This window comes from Hetaerina americana, unplaced genomic scaffold, assembly GCF_022747635.1.
Source record: "Hetaerina americana unplaced genomic scaffold, ioHetAmer1.1.p SCAF_37, whole genome shotgun sequence".
Taxonomy (NCBI): Eukaryota; Metazoa; Arthropoda; class Insecta; order Odonata; family Calopterygidae; genus Hetaerina; species Hetaerina americana.
In genome coordinates, this window is record NW_027286952.1 from 2,138,180 (window position 1) to 2,157,709 (window position 19,530).

At 38.9% G+C, this 19,530-nt stretch overlaps 1 protein-coding gene across 2 annotated transcripts; it reads right to left on the reverse strand.

Annotated features, from left to right (window-relative positions):
- Positions 1 to 22: 22 nt before the first annotated feature.
- Positions 23 to 19,300, reverse strand: Nf-YB (nuclear factor Y-box B). Of its 2 annotated transcripts, XR_011701602.1 has the most exons (6): positions 18,811 to 19,300; positions 18,577 to 18,731; positions 15,657 to 15,854; positions 13,060 to 13,126; positions 12,100 to 12,245; positions 393 to 505 (listed from the first exon to the last, which is right to left on the reverse strand). XR_011701602.1 is itself a non-coding variant. In XM_071589377.1 (5 exons), the coding sequence occupies exons 1-5, from the start codon at positions 18,893 to 18,895 to the stop codon at positions 399 to 401; spliced, it is 612 nt and encodes a 203-aa protein (XP_071445478.1). In that variant the 5' UTR covers positions 18,896 to 19,300; the 3' UTR covers positions 23 to 398. The 2 variants fall into 2 exon arrangements, 1 of the variants encoding a protein (XP_071445478.1); XM_071589377.1 differs by lacking the exon at positions 12,100 to 12,245 and having other exon boundaries at positions 23 to 505.
- Between the last annotated feature and the right edge of the window lie 230 nt (positions 19,301 to 19,530).

The window sequence follows — 19,530 nt, forward strand, 5'->3', positions numbered from 1 at the left end:
AATGAAATAATTGGACCAGCAATCAGTTTTTAATAAATACATTTAATTGGAGGATGACACTTGAAATTTTTTTCACAATCAATCCACTTTCATGTTACTGGTCAGTTTGTGAAATACACTCTTTAAGGAATCCAAGTATTGCAAAGTTTTCATTTAACCTCTTTTTTCACTCTCACTGCGGAGCAGCTTCTTCATTCATGCTTTAATCGGACATCTGAAGTTGTCGAGCAAGATTTTAAAAGTAGCACACTAATCTCAGAAATACATCACTGGACTTCCCTCTCAATGGCCACAGCATTGAAAAAGATGAAGAAAAATTAAAAATTATTTCACTTCCGGAATGGTACTGTTATTTTTGAATTCAAGATGGATGAAGCAAAATACATTTTCTAATATCTTCACCCTAACTGGAACTGCTGAATTTGCTCAGGATATGCATAAATCACACTCTCCCCTTGTCCATTCTGGTCCTCGGACAGAATATTCCCCGCTAAGGCATGGGCAGCTGCAACATGAAAAGGTAGGCATGAGTTGGGGGCACATACACACATACTTCATCCAAATAGATGGAACTCTTGCAAGTCTTAATGAATAAATACAATGGCAGAAATTAAGCCTAAACAAAAATACCTCAAGTAGAATGAAAAGTTTGTCAGTTCTCTGATTTAATGATCCCTCAATCAAGTCCCATTCCCATGCACCACACCACAACCCGGGGGAGGTTATGGGGATGCTCACTGATCACACACCAAGGAGCCAAGGAAGAGGAGCATGATTCTGCATCTTATTCTGAGGCATATGCAGACCCTGCTTGGCTCCCACGATATTTGATCCAGCAATGTACAGTGATGTGCATAAGCTGAGAGTACCCAGCGATGGACCTCTTTGCTCGAGAGAGCAGGGAGTTTAAGATCTCAGTGCTCTCATTGCCCTAATCTATTTCATAAAACTTTGTAGCACAATTAATTTGTGATAAGCGTTTTAAAAAATCCATAACAGATCTAACCGGTTGGAAATACAAGCTTTTTTGGGCATGGTCAATGCTTTCATATTTGTACATTATGCTCTATTGAATGATGGTTTCATTGATATGGATCATTCTACTTGAATTACCTACATTAAAGGTTAGACATTACTTCATCCCCAATGCATGATCCATGCAATGTAATCCGAATATTAATACAACATATTTGAGCTCAGATTGTTATAGTCCCATGAATGATATATTCATACCGGAATGAAAAGTTGTATAAGGTTATAAAAGCACCCTTATTGTCAATTAGGGAAGTTATTAGTAATCATCGTCCTTTGTGTATCTTTAAGGTCATCTTTTAAATAAACATTAGAAACCAGCCACTGATGAGGGCAAGTGAGGCCAATAAGGTGGTGGTCCCAAGCCTGGAATAAATGGCAAGGGTTGGTGTCAGGAAGGTCATTCAGGCCATGAAAATTTCCCTGCCTAAACCAACTGCGATAATGACAAACCGAAGAACAGAAAACGGCTAGGGCATGTGCCATCAGGTAACCTGAAGACCATGGAAAAAAGGAATAGGGTTATGGAACCAACAAAGGATTGACTAAAGAAGTTATTCAAACAAAAGTTAAAAAACTAGAGGAGGAATGCAACCCCTGATTATTTATTTTAAAACATTATTCACATACAGCAGTAGCGCCACTTTACAGTGAAAAATATAACAAACATGAAAGAGGACAAAAGAAAATAACAGCATAACAATAGCAACGAGAACCGAGCATGGACCGGGGTAAATTTTAATTTATTGAAAGGTGGGATAAAGCTTGGGTGGTGAAATTGTTGCATGATAAGTTAAAAGGATAAACAGTGTGAGGGAGTGAATTTAGAAGGAAGGAGAGGCGAAATAAAGGTGAGTACTTGGTAAGAGATATTCTAGGAATAGGCAGAGATGGAGTGGGTGCGGGTGGATCGAGTTGGTATCCTGAAGTTGAAGAGAGAGAGAAGTTCAGGGCAATCAATAGTCGAGTTTAGGGTGTTGTGGAGGAGTTTTACATCAGCCTTAAGTCTGCAGCTTTGGGGACTTTAAATGGATAGGGAAGACAGAACAGCATTTGAGGACATATTGCGGTGATGTGGGACTCAGTGTTGGACTATTTTGGTAAAGAAGTGAGAGATGCAATCAAGGGATTTAAGGTTAGTTGGGGATGATGTGGACCAAATGGGGGAGCAATATGATATGATGGGAAGGACAATTAATGAGAAGTACGAATGGAGTGCCATTGGATCTTTAATTTCTGTGAAGGGGTAAAGAAGGCCTAGTAGGGACATTGCTTTATTTTTTACAGTCTGTATGTGGTCGGAGTAATTTAGTTTATGGTCATTTAAAATGCCAAGGTCTTTCATGGTTGTTACTCTATTTAAGGGAGTTAATTGAGTAGTTGAACATCAGGGGTTTTTTTTCAGAGCAAGAGTCATGATGTTGCATTTTCCAGGGTTTAAGTTAAGCCTCCAGGTATCACACCATAGGGAAATTTTATGTAAGGCAAGTTGAAGGTGAGTACAGTCAGAAATTTTATTAATTTGCTTGTAGATCTTGCAATCATCAGCGTAGAGAAGTGTATGGACCTGGGAGGAAAGGAGTCGGGAAGGAAGATCATTAATGAATAAATTGAAAAGATATGGCCCAAGGACACTGCCCTGGGGAACCCCTGATGTGACAGGAGACCAAGAGGAAGAAGCATCTGAGAGTATCACACGCTGGGTTCTGTGGGTGAGAAAGCTATAGAGAAGGCTACGGAACATACCACGAATGCCGAACTGTTGGCTGAGTTTATGAAGGAGGAGTTGATGATGCAGGGCGTCGAAAGCCTTGGAGAAGTCAAGGTAGATGGCATCAAGTTGACTTGATTTGTCTATTGCCATGACGGCGTGGTGCTGAAAGACAGCAAGATTTGTCAGGCATGTTCTGCCTGGGAGGAAACCATGCTGCAGGGAAGATAAAAAGGGAGAGGTGAAATAATAAATCCTGTTGAGAATGATACGTTCACAAACAGAAGACAGGATTGGAAGTAATGAGATAAGGCGATAGTTTGAAACATCATTCTTGGGACCTGTTTTATGTATCGGAATGATATTGATGCATTTTCATTGAGGAGGGAAGGTTCCCAGGGAAAAACAGCGATTGAACAAGATGGCTAAAGGCTGTGAGAGGGATGAAGCGCAATTGCGAATAAATTTAGGGCTGAGAGCATCTGGGCCAGGTGAGCGGTGGGGGCAAATTTTGCATAGGTATAGAAAAACTTCCCGGGTATCTTGTTTAAACCATGAGGGCAATTTTTTCGTCTTGGGCTTAACTAGAGGAACAAAGTCTTTCATGATGGCCTCGAGGACAGCGTGAAAGAAGCCCACTCTTTCTTCAGGGGAGAATGAGGAAAGGATGCCCCAGGGAATAAGGTCGAGGGGTTGACGAGTTGACGTCCTCCCAGTGAACCTTCGACCAGGCAAGAAAGGGCTTAGATGAAGTAGGAGGAGCCCCGCGGGATTTCCAGGAGCCACGGAAGAAGAAATGGGCATCAATGGACTGGTGGTCGGAGTCGAAAATATTTCTGCCGGGGGTGATTGCCTTGGGCATAGCAGTCAAGAGCAGGTAGTCCAGGGTTGCCGTATCGCGGCAGCTCTTGAGACAGTGTTGTGGGAGTTGGAGTGCATTTACAAAGTGTTCTATAAAAAATTTGTCATTGGCATTGAGTGGGTGGCCGTTGGCGGGAGATTCCCAGCGAATAGATAAATTAAAATCACCCACAAGAATTACAGGGCCCAGATTTATGGCCCAAAACACTGAGTCAAGGCAACTTTCAAGTACACTCAAGTCACTTGCGAGAGGACAGTAAAAACAGCCAACGAATAGTTTGTTGGCCTTTGAGGCTTTCACATGGGGTAGTGATAATTCGCTCCACACAATTTCACAGTTGGCCTCTATTATGAAGTCGTAACATTGAGATGATGATGATTGGAAAGAGCAGAGAGAGAAAGAGGTGAATGTCTAGTGCATGCATGAAACAAGTGGGAAGGGAAACAAGCACAAGAGCTGGTGGAAGGGTGTGACGGATATTCTGGTGTGGAGAAGATGAGAGGAAGAGAAAGGTGAAGGAGAAAGAAATGATCAGTGTCACGCATGAGGTTGAAGGAGGCTTTTGGCAAGGCGTGTAGTCAGTGCATCTGCTCCCCAGGCTGAAGGGGGTGCGGAGGAGGAGTAGCCAGCATTTAGGAGAGACTTGGACCATATTCTAACGAATAGCAAACTGGATAGCAAAAGAGTGATCATGGTGGTGATCTACATGGATATCCAGGAAGAAAACAGGGCGCACTGAAGATGGGAGTTATGGTGAAAGAAATGGAGAGGGTGGGAGACATTATACGAGACCATTCAATGGACTTGCTAATGCATACTCCAAGAAGAAAGAGGAACACCTCATTCCCTGCAAGTGAGGCGAAAGGATAAGCCGGATTGACTTTACCATAGGAAGCATCCAAAGGAAGTGAAGAAGATTGAAGCGGTGGAAGTGTTGCAGAGGGTGCAAACGTGGACTAGTAGCGATGGATTTGGCAACAAGTGATGGGAAAAGGAAGAAGCACCCAAGGGAGAGGGAGAAAAGAATTAAGTGGCAGAGTTAAAATAAAATGAGCCAAACAAAGGAAATTATGTGAAGAAGTTAATGGACAACTGGAAAGGAAGGAGGAAGTTACCGAGGATAGCTAAAGAAAGGAGCAAGGCATCAGAGAATATTGCATAAATTAAACAGATGAAGGATGAATCAGGCCAAGAAAATATAAGGGAAAGGGAGAAAGATTATTTTAAGATAGGTAAAAGGAAGAGGAAAGTCGCAGGGGGAGGAGAGATGCAAAGATGGGGAGGCCAATGTTCGAATGGCTCAATGCATGTGTGCGAAAGAAGTGGAGTGTACATTCAGAAAGATTAAAAATGGAAGAGCAGTAGAATCAGACTAGAACCAGGAAAGGTTTCGATGGGGATGTGATTGATGTGATATGGATTTAATCAAAACATTATGGAGCTGGAAAGATGCCAGACAAGTGAAGAAAGAGTGTACACTCATATTAATATATATATACATATATTGGAAAAGGTCATGAGCAAGATTTTAGAAACTTTAAGAGGAATTTAACCAATGACACATGAAGAAGATCTGTGAAAAGTGGCCTCAGAAAGTTATAGAGCAGGAGCGTGAGGTAGGTGAGGAACAGCATCTGTATTTGTGCTGAGATAGTTCATGGAAAAATAGAGAGAAGTGAAAACATCTAAATGCAGTTTTTATAGATTTCAAGAAGGCATAAATTAGAGTGGGCACATAGGGGATATGGAGGTGCGGATGAGAAGTGGATGTACCACATGAATATGCGAGGCTGGCAAAGAAGAATAAGTAGTATACACATGAGAGTAGAGGCCCATGCCAGGAGAAACGTTGGTCGCAGTTTCCCATAGCAGTTGGGCTACATCGGGAATCAACTCTCAGCCTCTCTCTCTTTGATCTGATTATGGATGTGCTGAAAAGGAATGAGAGGGGCAGACCACCATGGAGAGTGATTATGAATGAGATAGCTCTCAGTGAAGAGAGACAGAGAACAAACAACCAGAAGAGATGTCTGAGGAATGGGGTACATGGCAGAAAAAAATGAGGGAGGCATCTGTATGAAACTAGAGGAAGAAAAGCCACCAGCTGTCAAGAAGTTTAAACACCTTGGATTGAGACTTCTACAGAGTGATGGAGGTCAACAGTCAAGAATAAAATTGGGATGGAATAGGTGGAGAAAGATAAGTGGGGTGCTGTGTTACGGGAATTGTAGGATGGAAGGAAAATTATGGAAGTGTGTAATGAGAGTTGTGATGCTCTATACAATACCTGGAAAGTTTTACGAGCCCTGAGAAGGATGGAAGTCATTGAGAAGTATGGATGCATGGATCAATGAGGGACAACAGAAGGGATAGCTGTGAGAGTAGCTTGAAAAGTTCATTCAGAGTCAGAAAGATGGCACTACTGGTGTTCACCGAAGTTAATACAGTCAGTGAGTAGCATCTCTTGAGGGACGATGCCAAATGTTTTGGCCAGATCAATCTACGAGGGTCATCCGGAAAGTAGTACCCGTTCGTGAAATAAAGACACAAAAGTAAATATTAACAAACATAAAAAATTTTATTTGAAAGAGGATACTTTAAACTACTTCTCAACATAATCTCCAAGCAAATTAAGGCATTTGTCATAACGTGTGACAAGTTTCTGTATTCCTGCTGCATAGTCCTTCGCCGCCAGCTCATTGAGATACGCGAGGGACCCATCTTGCACAAATTTTTGCATAATGCAGATGGTGTTTAACAATTTCATGAACAATTGTTCGAGAAACATTGGGAAAATGCTCACAGATGTCATCAATTGTGACGCGCCGATCGTTCCTCACGAATTCGTCAACTGAGCTCACCAGTTGGTCTGTAATGACAGACGGTGTCTCCGAACGCTCATCGTCGTGTGTGTTCCCCCTCCCCATGTTGAAGTTGCGACACCACCGCCGAACAGACGACTCGTCCATTACATTGTCTCCATACACCTCCTTTAATTGGCGATGAATATCACATGGGCGAACGTTTCTTGCATTGAGGAATTTAATCACTGCCCTCACTTCACAACTGGCGGCGTTCTCAATTTTTTTAAACATTGTAAACAATCACAGAAACAACACAGGCAATGCTAGCGTCACGCAACTTGGCTCAGAGAAGGCAGACAAGCCACTGAAGCTATCTGACCTCGTCCAGCGGCTACTCGCGTCGTCAGCACTTCATGCGGCACGAACGGGTACTACTTTCCGGATGACCCTCGTATTACTCTTTTTAGCATTAGTTTGAATAAAGAAATTAGAGTGATTTCCAAAAAATGGATAAGGGAAATTCCATGCCTTGATTTAGCATTATTTTATCAAAGGCAAATCGCCTCAGGAAACTAAAGAGAAACTTGGATGTATTAAACATTATAGCAAATCTGTCCCTTGGATTAGAATGGTTTATGAGTACATAGTTTCAACAGTTTTGGAGAGGAGATATGAGCGCAAGGGAAGCAGCATGTTCTGGTTTTCCTATGGAGACCACTATCCTAAAAGCCATTGCTAAAACCCACAAGATGGGAGATGAAAAATAGAAGGATAATGTTATATGACGTTGCTAATTCTGTAATCATCTCGACTGAATTCGTATTTCATGCTTTGCTACAATTGGACATGAGAACTATCCACAAGACCACAATTGCTCACCGACATTGAATCGAATTGTTCACCACCATTGAATCGTGTGGCATGTTTCAATTTTGATATGCAGATATTTCAGCAAGATCCAAAAGAAATAAGGTGTTTCATCATAATGAATAAAAAAATACACACACCACTACAAACCTGAAACGATATAAGTCTCAGTAATTGTTTGCCAGGAGACTATTCCTTCAGATGGGAAGGTTATGCAGACTGTTTTTGGGATTCACAAGAAATAATCCTCATTGACTATTTGGAAAAGGGTCAAACTATTATCGGTGCATGCCACGGAACATTAGTGAGCCATTTCAAACTCAAGCTTTAAGAAAATATTCATGAATGACCAACAGAAGTCCTTTTCCAACCACGGCAACGGACTAGCTCATTCTTTTGCTGTTGGGCGACAAGCTTGATGGATTTATGACTCGAACTCATTCTTCATCCCTCCTAATCTCCAGATTTGGTTCTTCTGGATTGCTATCTGTTCTCAAGAATGAAGAAATGGCAGGCAGGTAGAAGGTTTCAGTCAAATGCAGAGGTAGTTATAGAAATAAATGCCTATTTTGCAGAGTTGGGACTATTTGGAAGATATCTACACACTGGAGTAACATGTGACAACACGTTACTACAGCCTATAAAGAAGCTATATTGAAAAATAAAAATGGTTCATCTGAAAAAATTAAGTAGTTTTGATTTTTGAATTAAATTTACAAACAACCCTTGCACTAAAAAAAAATTGAGATCAAGGATGAGATCATTTTTAAACTACCAAGGTAATTTATCACTTTCAAATCAAGCCTTACTAAGTTTAAACAGGACTAAGCACCTCTTAAAAGTGCAACACCATCAAGCAAATCAAAGTGCTCCATAGTAATGATTCAAATGTTTGCAAACATTAAATGCGCTGTAGTAACAACTGTCAAAGTGATGCGAATGACAAAAAGAGAGGGTTCCTCACACATACGATGGTGGTCCCAGAAGTACCCAGCCAGACCTAGAGATGGGGGTGGTTGTTTGAAAAATATCACTGTATTAGAAAGTATGCAATCTAGAAAGCATATGTTTCAAGCTTGCAGTCGCTACGAGGGCGGTTCAATAAGTACCCGTGTTTGAGGACAAAGGGCGTTCCTGAGGGAAGTTTATGTTATCATCGTGTGCTGCCATCTATCAAATGACGGTGAAACAAATTTCAGACTGATTTAAATATTAGTTTGGATTTGGCAGCCATTCGAGTGTGAGACGTGTTTCGTGATTTTCGCTAAGATGGAAAAAGAGCAGTATCGTTCGGTAATTCGCTTTTTGTTTTTGGATCAGAAGAAATGCGAGGAGATAAAAGCAAATTTGGATGCTGTTAATGGGGACACTTTGCCATGTATGACCACAGTTAGATAATGGTTCAAAGAAATTCAAACGTGGGGATTTTTGATGAGTAGTGACCAGGACGCCTGGCATACGTGGTTACCGAGGAAATCATTCAAAAAGTCCACACCGTGATTCTCGTTGATCGACGAACGAAAGAGCGCAAAGTAGCAGAGGCCGTGGGTGTGTCGACCGGAACGGCAATTAATATTCTACATAATAAGTTGGCGATGAAAAAATTGTCGGGCCAAGGGTGCCGCGATTGCTCACGGTGGACAACACATTCATCTGGAGTTGTCGCCGCCAAACTGCATGAACTACCTCATGAATTGCTGCCGCACCCCCCGTATTCACCCGATCTGGCTCCCTGCGACTTTTTCTTATTCCCTAACATGAAGAAATGGCTCGCGGGAAAAAAATTTAGCTCAAACAAGGAAGTTATCGCCGAGACAGAGGCGTATTTTGGAGAGTTCGACAAATCCTATTTTTTAGAGGGGTTAAAAAATGGCCGGAACGATGGGAGAAGTGTATATCTTTCTAAAAGGGGACTATGTTGAAAAAAAAATGTTTTTGAAACAATGGTTTCTTCATTTCTAACACGGGTACTTATTGAACCGCCCTCGTGGTGTTGTTTAGTATTTGTTTGGCAGCCATCAATAGTGAATGTTTTCAGTGAATTTGTGAAAATGGAGAAAATTGGTCTTTGTCATGTGACATAATACTTTCATTTGAAAGGCCTCAGCCCAACCAATATCAAAGCTTAACTGGATTCTACTCTGGGTGAGTCTGCTCCTTCACTTACAACAGTAAAATATTGGGTAGCAGAGTTTAAACGAGGGCGTATGAGCTGTCAAGACGAACATCGCATTGGTCGACCAAATGAGGCGACAACTCCAGAAACGGTGAAGAAAATCCACAAAGTGATACTGGATGATCGTCGACTGAAAGTGCACCAGCTAGCAGGCATAGTAGGCATTTCAAAAAGTGCGGTACATCGCATATTAACTAAAAATTTGGACTTGAGAAAGCGGTGTGGTGGATGGGTGCTGTGTTTGTTCACACTCGAGCAAAACCAGTGTCATAAAGATGTATCAATCGAGTGTTTAGCAAAGTTTCACCGCAACAAAGCAGAATTTGTGCACCGTTTCATAACCATCAATGAAACATGGGTGCATTACTTCACACCCGAGACAAAACAATGGATTCAAAAGGGAGAACCACCTTCAAAGAAGGTGAAGACCGTTTCATCTGCACGCAAGGCCATGGAGTCAGTTTTTTGGGATGTGCATGGGATAATTTTCATTGACTATCTTGAAAAAGGAAAAAATATCAATGGTGAGTATTATGTGACCTTACTGCAATGCCAGAGCGAAGAAATCACTCAAAAGTGGCCGAATTTGGCTGAGAAGGAAGTGTTGTTTCATCAAGACAATGCACCTGCTCACAAATCCGTTATTGCAATGGCCAAAATTCATGAATTAAAGTTTGAATTGCCACCTCATGCATCCTATTCGCCAGATTTAGCCCGAATACTGAAAGACGAGGATATTGTCGAAATGATGAGAAAGGTGACTATACACTTATACAGGGTGCGGCAACATAACTTCCTTTTTTCAAATGCAAAACGCTTTTAAACAAAGGAAGTTATGTTGCTGCACCCTACACTTGACACAATTTCATGCAGCAGTAACGGACTTGCAGGAGTAAGCAAGGCATCAGGGATCAATATATTTACCCTTTGACCCCCGCTTTGGCCATTAATCTCCACTGTTAAAACTTATTATTCAACATCTCCCTCCCTCCTTGTAGTATCTTTGTAAATGTGTAACACCTAGCAGCATATTTTTCTTAAACTAGGTATTCCAGAATTGTTTAACTCAGAGTGAGCGCTAAGGCCCTTGTATTTTCGACATATTTCATAAGCTCAAAAAAACAATTCCTAATAGTATCAAGTGCACAATTACTATCCTTTGTTCCAGAGGAAATTGCTTGAACACTTTCAGGTGGAAGAAGCTTGGGCACTGCAGGATGTAATTCCAAATCATCAAATGCCTTGAATGGCATCTGGGCCATGAGGCCAATTCTAAGATATGGCCAACATTGAAGTAATTTAACTCTATGTACGATTGAGTGTTGACAAACTTGTCCATAGTTTTCAGAATTGCTTGAGATATGCATGAAAAATTGCAGCAACAATCTTATGAAATGTAATCAACCAATCGTAGGTATGGTTATAAAGTACATATTTACAAAGCTATGGAGGTGATTGAAGAAGAGCAAGGGCTTATTATTTTTATTTACATTAAATGTCTGTCTGTGGATATTAAAACATGTACTTAATATAAAAATTTACTTTGAATAGAAATTGTATTTTGTGTCCATAAAACATTTTGGGTGAGTAACAGCAATAATATTTTAATATCAATTGTAGAATATTAATTTAAGTTACGCCTGTAGCAATTATTTACATTTACATGATTAATAACAACTTTCCAACAAGAACTTTAATGCTAAAACTTCATCTTTAAGCTAGATTTTTACTTTTCACATTCATGGTTGTGTTGCTTGGCAATATCATCAGGTCATGGTCATGAAATAAATTTAAAATTCTAGTGGAATCTGTCAAGTTAATTTTCCCTTATTTATTCCTAGTATGAAAGACTTCCACCAGGTAACGCCTGTGACAGTGTCCTAATCTTAAGGGGTTGCATATACAAGGGTGGTCTGAAAAGTTTCCGACCTAACAAAGATATAAGACATTTTTTCTGAAATTTTCTGAGGCTGGAAACTATTCAGACCATATGTCGTAGGTATACTTAGAAAAATAAATATACATGTTTATGGCAATGAAATTGTATCACCATACAATAGAAGAAAATGCGCCCATATGCCATAAATAAAAAAAAAGGATGAGTTTTTGATGAATGACCTATTTGCAATAAAACAAGAATATTAAAACGTTTATGTTATAAATTCATAGTGCCTTGGCTGTATTGTGGGCAGAAAACACCCAAATAAATTGGTTTATTCAAAATCATGGTGAGAGCAATGTTCATAAATGACTCAAAGCCAAAGAATGTGAGTCATAAACAAATAAATGTTGCTATGTATAATGGAAACATCCTTAATTATATTCATATTTAACAGAACAACTGGTCCAACAAATTACGTCATGACTTGCCTCCTTCGGTGAAATAATAATCGACTCTGTACCACAACAATTTCCGATTGGTGAATGTCAAAATAAATCTTAGCATTGCAACCTCTGAGCTTAACACTTTGAATAAGATCTATCAGTTCTATTTCAGTTCATAGGTAACACCTACATTGGCATTTTTTCATCACAGCATTGGTGATGAGCTTTGAAAATAAATGCTTTGTAGGCAAAACTGCTCCTTAAACCATGGAACAGGATGGTAAAAATGAGAATAGGTAGTAGTAAGTAGACCAACACTCACTCGTAAGTTTCTTTCCACTCTTCCTCCATTTCCTGAACATTCCACCCAGACCAAATTGCACACATCTCCCTCATGGTGGGCGATCAGGATGGTGCGGTGACTAACGTATAGGTGCCCCACCAAGAGGGCCCAAGAGGGTTTGAATCCTAGAGACAACAAATATTTCACAGTGGTATCCTGAACCCTACTTGAGGTGCTTTGTGGAGAACACTTTTCAAACTGTGGATCCCTTAGCATCTTTCCACAAGAGTAGGCTATGAAATGAAAAAATAGAAGGCTTTGTCATTCCACAGAAAATTTATTTCGATACGACCCGGGTTTCAACGTTCAACATCATTTTCAGGTTGACCTGAAGATGACGTTGAAGGTCGAAACCCAGGTGGTATCGAAATACATTTTCCGCGGAATCACGAAGTAACTATTTTTTCATTTCCAATATGAATCGATTCCATAAAGTTACTCCAGAAACCATCAATTATAAGAGTAGGCTAATGCCGATGCCAGGTTTCTCTCCACCCTTCCTCCCTTCCCATCCATCCCTAATGGCTCAAATGACCTCAGCTGTTGGTCGCCTCCCATAAATACTACTACCCTTATGGTACACGTGACCTAGACCTCCCCTGAGAACTACTACTAGTAAAACACACCAGGGATGAATGAAGCCTTATCTCTGTCTTATATCTCTGCGCAATTCAAAGAATACAAGTGAAAAACCTGAGGTAGATCAGGTCACAAATAAAAATGATAGCAGCCTCGAATCACCTTTGGGTGTAAATATTACCCGAGTACCACTCTAATGCAGAGAAAACAACTTCTAATAGCTTAAAAACATCAAAAATTAAATGAACTATGATACACAAAGGATATATAGTAAAAGTATTTCCAATTTATTGCTAAAAATGTAACACATTACTCAACATCAATTTAAAACACATTAAATATATGAAGTTTCAAACTCACAAAATGTATCCTGAGACATGTCCTCGTAGATCTCACCGAGGTTCATATTGCGATCTCCTTTGGTAGCCTTAAAGAAGAGACGAATTATTATTAACATGTGACTTCAGTTAAAACTGGCGAAATAACATAAAATCAATGTAAAGTATAGTAGGTCCTCGATTTAAGTCAAGAGATTCAAGCCAAAAGTGTGAAGTAAATAAGAACCAGATAGACTCATATTGGTGAGCTATAACAAAGTTGCACGCATGCAGTCCCATAAGTTGATTGTTTCCCCGAGCCATTAAACTAATTGTTTTGATTGAGTAGTCCATTGCATGTGTCAGTGAATACAGATAACAATGTCTGTAAAAATAGTTGCTCCAGCCAGTTGAAAAGTGCATGCTTTGACTTGATTTTTGAGTGCACAAGGGCCAGCAGCCGCCCAGATTCATTGGGAATCGTACTAAGTCTATGCACCTAGAATAATGATTGAAGGAAAGGTTGGATAATGCGCGGAGACTTCAAAAATGGCTGCACAAATGTAAATGATGCAGAGTGGAGTGGCAGACTTGAAAATTCAGACCAATTGAAATTATTGAAAAAATAGACGCGATCTGACTAATGATTACTGCTCTGACTGATACATTTCCTCTTGCTAGATCCACCACTATTTACAGGGTTGTTGCAGAAAAGCTTGGATATCACAAATTGTGCACAAGGTGAACACCGAAAATGCACGCCTACCAACACAAAGAGCAAAGAATGTTACGTGAATGTGAATGAACATTTCTGGACCACTATCAACAGGCCTGACCTTGTACTTGAAATAGTGCCTCGGTGTACAACAGTTTGAAGACAAAGAGGAACTCAAGACCCCTGTTGTCATCAACTGGTTCAATTCCCAGGCGGCAAACTTCTAGCCAAGCGATTAAAGGAGCTGGTGCAGCGTTACGAAAAGTGCTTCGATGTGATTGGTGATTATGTAGTGAAATGAAGTAGGTTCATAGGAAACTAAAACTGCCAATAAAAATTTTTACTACCAAACATATTGTTTTACAAACCAAGCATATACATGTACGTATAACTTAAAAAATAACCCACATATATAACTTTTTTGTTACATATTTTTTACGGGGAGTTTCTTTTGAAAATAAGATATACCTAAGTGTAAACAGAATCTGCTTTTTGGTTAATTTAATTCCTCAGTTGAACCAAGAAAATTAAAGAGAACAGTCCTTCCAGCCTTTATTGTCCCATATTAATTAATAACCCTCATATATAACTTTTTTGTTACATATTTTTTACGGGGAGTTTCTTTTGAAAATAAGATATACCTAAGTGTAAACAGAATCTGCTTTTTGGTTAATTTAATTCCTCAGTTAAACCAAGAAAATTAAAGAAAACAGTCCTTGCAGCCTTTATTGTCGCATATCTCTTTATAACCTCCAAATAGAAAGCCTGATGAACAGTCTAACCCGGTGGGACCATTGAAAATACACTAGCTCTCTCGCATTGAGAAAGCCGTTGTTGCACTTGAGTTTTGACCATAGCGCAATCCTTGTAAGCTGCTTTAAACATCACAAAAGTTTCCGCGGAGTTTTTCCCAAGCAGGAAGCAAAATTTATCAGCAGCACGCTGCTCACTTAACTTTGTCACAATGAAAAACAAGGAGCTTGCGAAACTGCTTTTACAATACGAATTGTTGTGACTGAGCACAACTCTCCGAGGCAACAACAATGCCTTCCTAGAACTCGAAACGGGTTGTGCTACAGCTCACCTAGTGGAAAAAATGCATACTATGTAAGCTCTGCCAACCACAGCACCACTCCAGTTATTTTTGGGTATCCTCTGGCATCATAAATAATAAACTATTTAATTGGATATGCACTTCTTCGCTTTCTACAAATCAATTTGTACTCAACGTTGGTTCATTCCACAATAGAAGAAAAGATGATTCTCGATCCCAAACAATGGATGAATAAGTCTTACATATTGTTTTTGGCATGGAACACATTATTGTTATTTATCTTAATTTATAAGAGAAAAATTGTTTCGCTTTAAGAATAATACTCCAGAATGTATTATGCTCTTTAAGCAAGATTCCACTGCATTTCAAACTTGTAAAATGTTTCATTCAATTAATGATTTTCTTTAAATTTGATGTAATTATATTTTACTAATATGTGATTACTAATGCATGATGATCATCATATTGCATTATGTAAAAACTATTGAACTAGATAACATCTTTATTTCCGTTGATATATTTGTATTCCGATGTGTCTTATGACATGGGTGACGTGCCCATAACTACTTGATCATGGGACAAAAAATGTATCATGTTTTGAGGAGGGAGATCACCTAACGCTAAGCTCTACAGCATATGAAAGAGTTCCTTTCTGAAAAATGTGCTCAGTCTGGGTGAGGTGGAGTGTGCCCAGAGGGACACCCAAAATCAAACCAGGACACTCAGGTTTGATTATGGTCAGAGCCCTGGGCTCTACCAACTGGACTACCAAGCCCCCTAAATACACAGAGCACTCTTAAAAATTCCATCAAAAAAAACCAATATTTGTTTGGACAACCAGCAAATTACCATCAACATCCTGAGTATTTACCTCTCTATATTTCTGCAAGTACAACTTGAGGGGCTCGACATAATTGTCAAAGCCAAGATTAGTCATGGCAAAGAGGATGTCCTCTCCGTTAATCGTTTTCCGTTTCTCCATGTGGCACCGGTCACTGGCCTCACTCGTGATGAAACTTATGAATTCCGAGACACATTCCTGGACACATTCTCTCGCATCCTTTGCAATCTGCAAATCGGGGAAAAATAAAATTAACAGTACTCCATTCCATTTTCAGAAATTCAAATTCTAAATGAAAGAACACTCAAGAAAACTTTAATAATGTTTTCAATAGCTCCTCCAAATATCTATTTATACTCATTACAAAGTTTTAGAAGCTTCAACACTGTAATAATAATAAAATAATGATAGTATTTTAATTATAGTCACTGTAATGCGACATAACATTTTAATATTCCATTGTTATTTCTAAGGAAGGACAACAATTTTTCTACGGTTACAATACTTCAATATTCTAGAATTTTTTTTGCTACAATGAAATGAGTAAGCACGTTTACGAAGCAGGATCGTCCCGATTGTTTTCTATATTCCTCTCAATTAGTGATCTCTTTATGGCAATTGCATCGCACATTCCTCTCCCCTTCCTAAACCCAAACTGATCATCCCCAAAGTAATCATTTGCCCTACTCTCTGTCATTTTGTTGATGATCCTGAGAACAGCTTTAGCTGCGTGGGATATCTAAATTATTGTTCTGTAGTCCTCACATGATGTAGCCTCAACTTTTTTTGCTACAGGAACTAATACTGATCTCAGAAAACTTTCCACCCAGATCCCTCTCTCATAAATGAATTGTCTAACCTTGTTGGCCTAAGTACTTCACTATACAGTGCTTCCATATATTCTTTCCATCTATCTTGGATCAACTATGCAGTATTTCATAGCCTTCATATAATTTTTTGAGACAACATCAAAACTAACAACTAATCAACACAAGCACAGGCATTATTGTAAGCCACCATGATGGCATAAGTTAAAAAAATATGCTTTTTGTGTGGAATTCAAAGCATTACATTCAAATTGCTAGCATAGGAAAAATGATTAGTTCTCAAAGGTTGAACTCTGCAGATGCTATTACTTATTCTCAAAGATTACTATTCAAACATAGTTGAACTAAGGCGATCTGACTTAATATTCCATTAAATATATGAAAGTTTTAGATCATTAAAATGCTCATAGGTTAACCAGATTTGTTGGAGAAACTGTCACTGAAATATTGGTGGTGACAACCTCGGATATGTCTCTGAAGTCAAGGAACTTCTTCTTTACAAAGGTTCCGGATTGAGAGTTGATGGTGTTTATTTTGGTAGCCAAGCAGTGTTGGCAATGTTCACAGGGAAACTACATTCTACTTGAGAACTAGAAGCGGAAGCAGATTAAGGGAGACGATCAACATCCGAGGTCATTAGTGATACTAGGGATGGATGGGAAAGGAGGAAGGGTGGATGGAAAACTGGAGTCTGCATTTGCCCTGCACTTTACGAAAAGCACAAAATGTGTAACAATAGGGGTCTGCAGTTTGAGGTCCCATCCTACAGACAACATACTCACTTAAAGTGCTCTTCGCAAAGCAATTCAAGTAGGGATCCTGAAAAAAATCTTTTTCCAGCCATCCAAAAAGTAGGATTTTGGATGTCCCTAAAAACAGGCATCTTGTTTGGCAGTGACCCCATCGTTCCATGTGCATAGATTGCTGTCTGACCATTCTTTCAAATTTGGAAATAAAAAAGTGACTGGGGGAAAAACTAAATTAATACCATGGATGCCGTAGTAATTCAAACTTTAACATCACAATTTTAACCACTGAAACTGTGCAGGTGTGCACTCTAGCATTGTCTTGATGGAAGAGAATTTGTTTTTTGCCAAATTAGGACTTTTATTATGGACTTATTTGATCAACCAGCGCGATAACTCATTGCCAATTATTTGAGGAAGAGCAACAAAACAAGATCCAGCTATCTAAAAATATGCATGGAAAAATAGAATTAAACATTTATGGACTGCCTCACGACACCAACTTTAATTTTCAAATGAAATCAAGCATCAAGTCCATCAAATAATGTGATTTCTATGCATTTCTGATAAATATTAATTCACCATTATTTAATATACCACTTAGGAATTCTGATGGGCAAAGATACAGTGCTCATACTACCCTTCCTTTTACACACCGCCCCTTTGATGAATTGAAACATAGCTTATCAATATTATTTAAAGGTACTTTAACAGCACACACACTTCAAGAAGTAAATGAGAACTAAACTTTTAAATATTTAAAAAAAATAGGAGTCGCGCTGCTACCGTCTATTATGAATAACAAATAAAATTATGTGTTCTTCACAGAATATATTTCAAAAATTACTGTGAACATAAACTTTTGATATCAAGCCTGGCTAACAATGGTTTCTTTTGTTTACACAAACGCTTATTCATTGAAATTTAATCGCAATTTTATATTACTTGGTACTATAAGTGTGAATGTTTACAAATTTATCTATAATTTTAAACAATACTTGTGAAATTGTTATAAAGGCCAAGCTAGTTCACATTTTTTTGCTTGTACTTACAACAAGATGGCAAGATCCGTTGTCAATGTAAAAACGAAAATAAATAATACTCACAAGAGGCTACACCAGACGCAATGGCAACATTATTAACTATCAAAAATAAAATGGCAGTAAAAATCTCATCTCTGTATCTTAGCTAAAAAATTTGGCCTATTGATAAACATGAGATGCTTTACATTTAAATCGAAGAGTCTGGTTTACTGCAGATATTTTTCACACAAAACTGTGGAAGTTTATCTAAGTGCAGTAGCGTCTAAGTCTCCATTAAGTACCAGAAACCGATGAACTACATTGAATTTCTTCTGCGATGTTGTTCAAACCTTACCTTCCCAGATTCTGGTATCGCTTTCTTCATAATTTTTGCCACATTGGCAATAGGAAGAAACCTGTCCTGCTCTCTCAGTGGATGAGAAAGTTTATCGCCACCGTCGTGGTTGGAATCGTCCGTATTTTCGGCAGTAAGAGCTGCGTCGGCGTCATCTGTGTTAAAAATTATGTCAATTAATATTCTTTAGTACTCAATACAGAGTTCATTCAAAGAAAAACAACTAGTCCCTACCATCGGCTTCTCCATGGACAATGTATGATCCGTCACCTGTCAGGAAGGAATTACCTAGATCGTCTCCGCTTTCACTATTTTCCATTTGATAGTTAAAATTTTCTGGCTATAATATTTCGATGTATCCAAAAAGTAAATCTCGATTCAGCATTTACCAATCACGCATAGAAAATATTCATGTAAGGATTATTTAATCGTCCATTATACTGCAATAGAACAACTCCTGGAAGTGTGTAGCATTACACAAAGTTAACCAAGTTGCTTCTGTTACCAGAGATTCAGGGCTACCGTTGCTACCCTCAGTAAGCAGACAGCCAACGTGAAATATTTTTTGGTTGTGGATTTGTTTTGAGACGCAAAGACAATTGCGAAAATTATGTAATAGGAAATAATGTGTCTATGATATACTTATTTCTACCCTGGATACATTATACGTTCCCATAAATGTGTCTATATATTTTACAAGTCAATAAAACTATTCGTGCTAGTAAACAATGTAGTTTTGGTAATATTGGTCACCCTTTTTAAACTTCATTTGTTGAAAAAGAAGGTGGGATATTACGGAAAGCAGGTTTCTTTTTATTTAAGTTTGCAAATTCTCCGGCGCTTTCAGCGCTCCTAAGCGCGGGATAACTGTATAAATTTGTAACAAAGCTGATAATTTTTGTTGTGTCTGTACCGGTTTAATTTTCGCTATAAATGGTATTTTCTCGCTGACAT

Bases quoted from the DNA above. Each gene is read 5' to 3' on its own strand.
- Nf-YB (XM_071589377.1), bottom strand. From the start codon at position 18,895: ATGGAAAATAGTGAAAGCGGAGACGATCTAGGTAATTCCTTCCTGACA. The intron at 18,732-18,810 runs GTAGGGACTAGT...TTTTTAACACAG, and splicing joins TGTCCATGGAGAAGCCGATG to ATGACGCCGACGCAGCTCTT. The intron at 15,855-18,576 runs GTAAGGTTTGAA...CCCGATTTGCAG, and splicing joins CGATACCAGAATCTGGGAAG to ATTGCAAAGGATGCGAGAGA.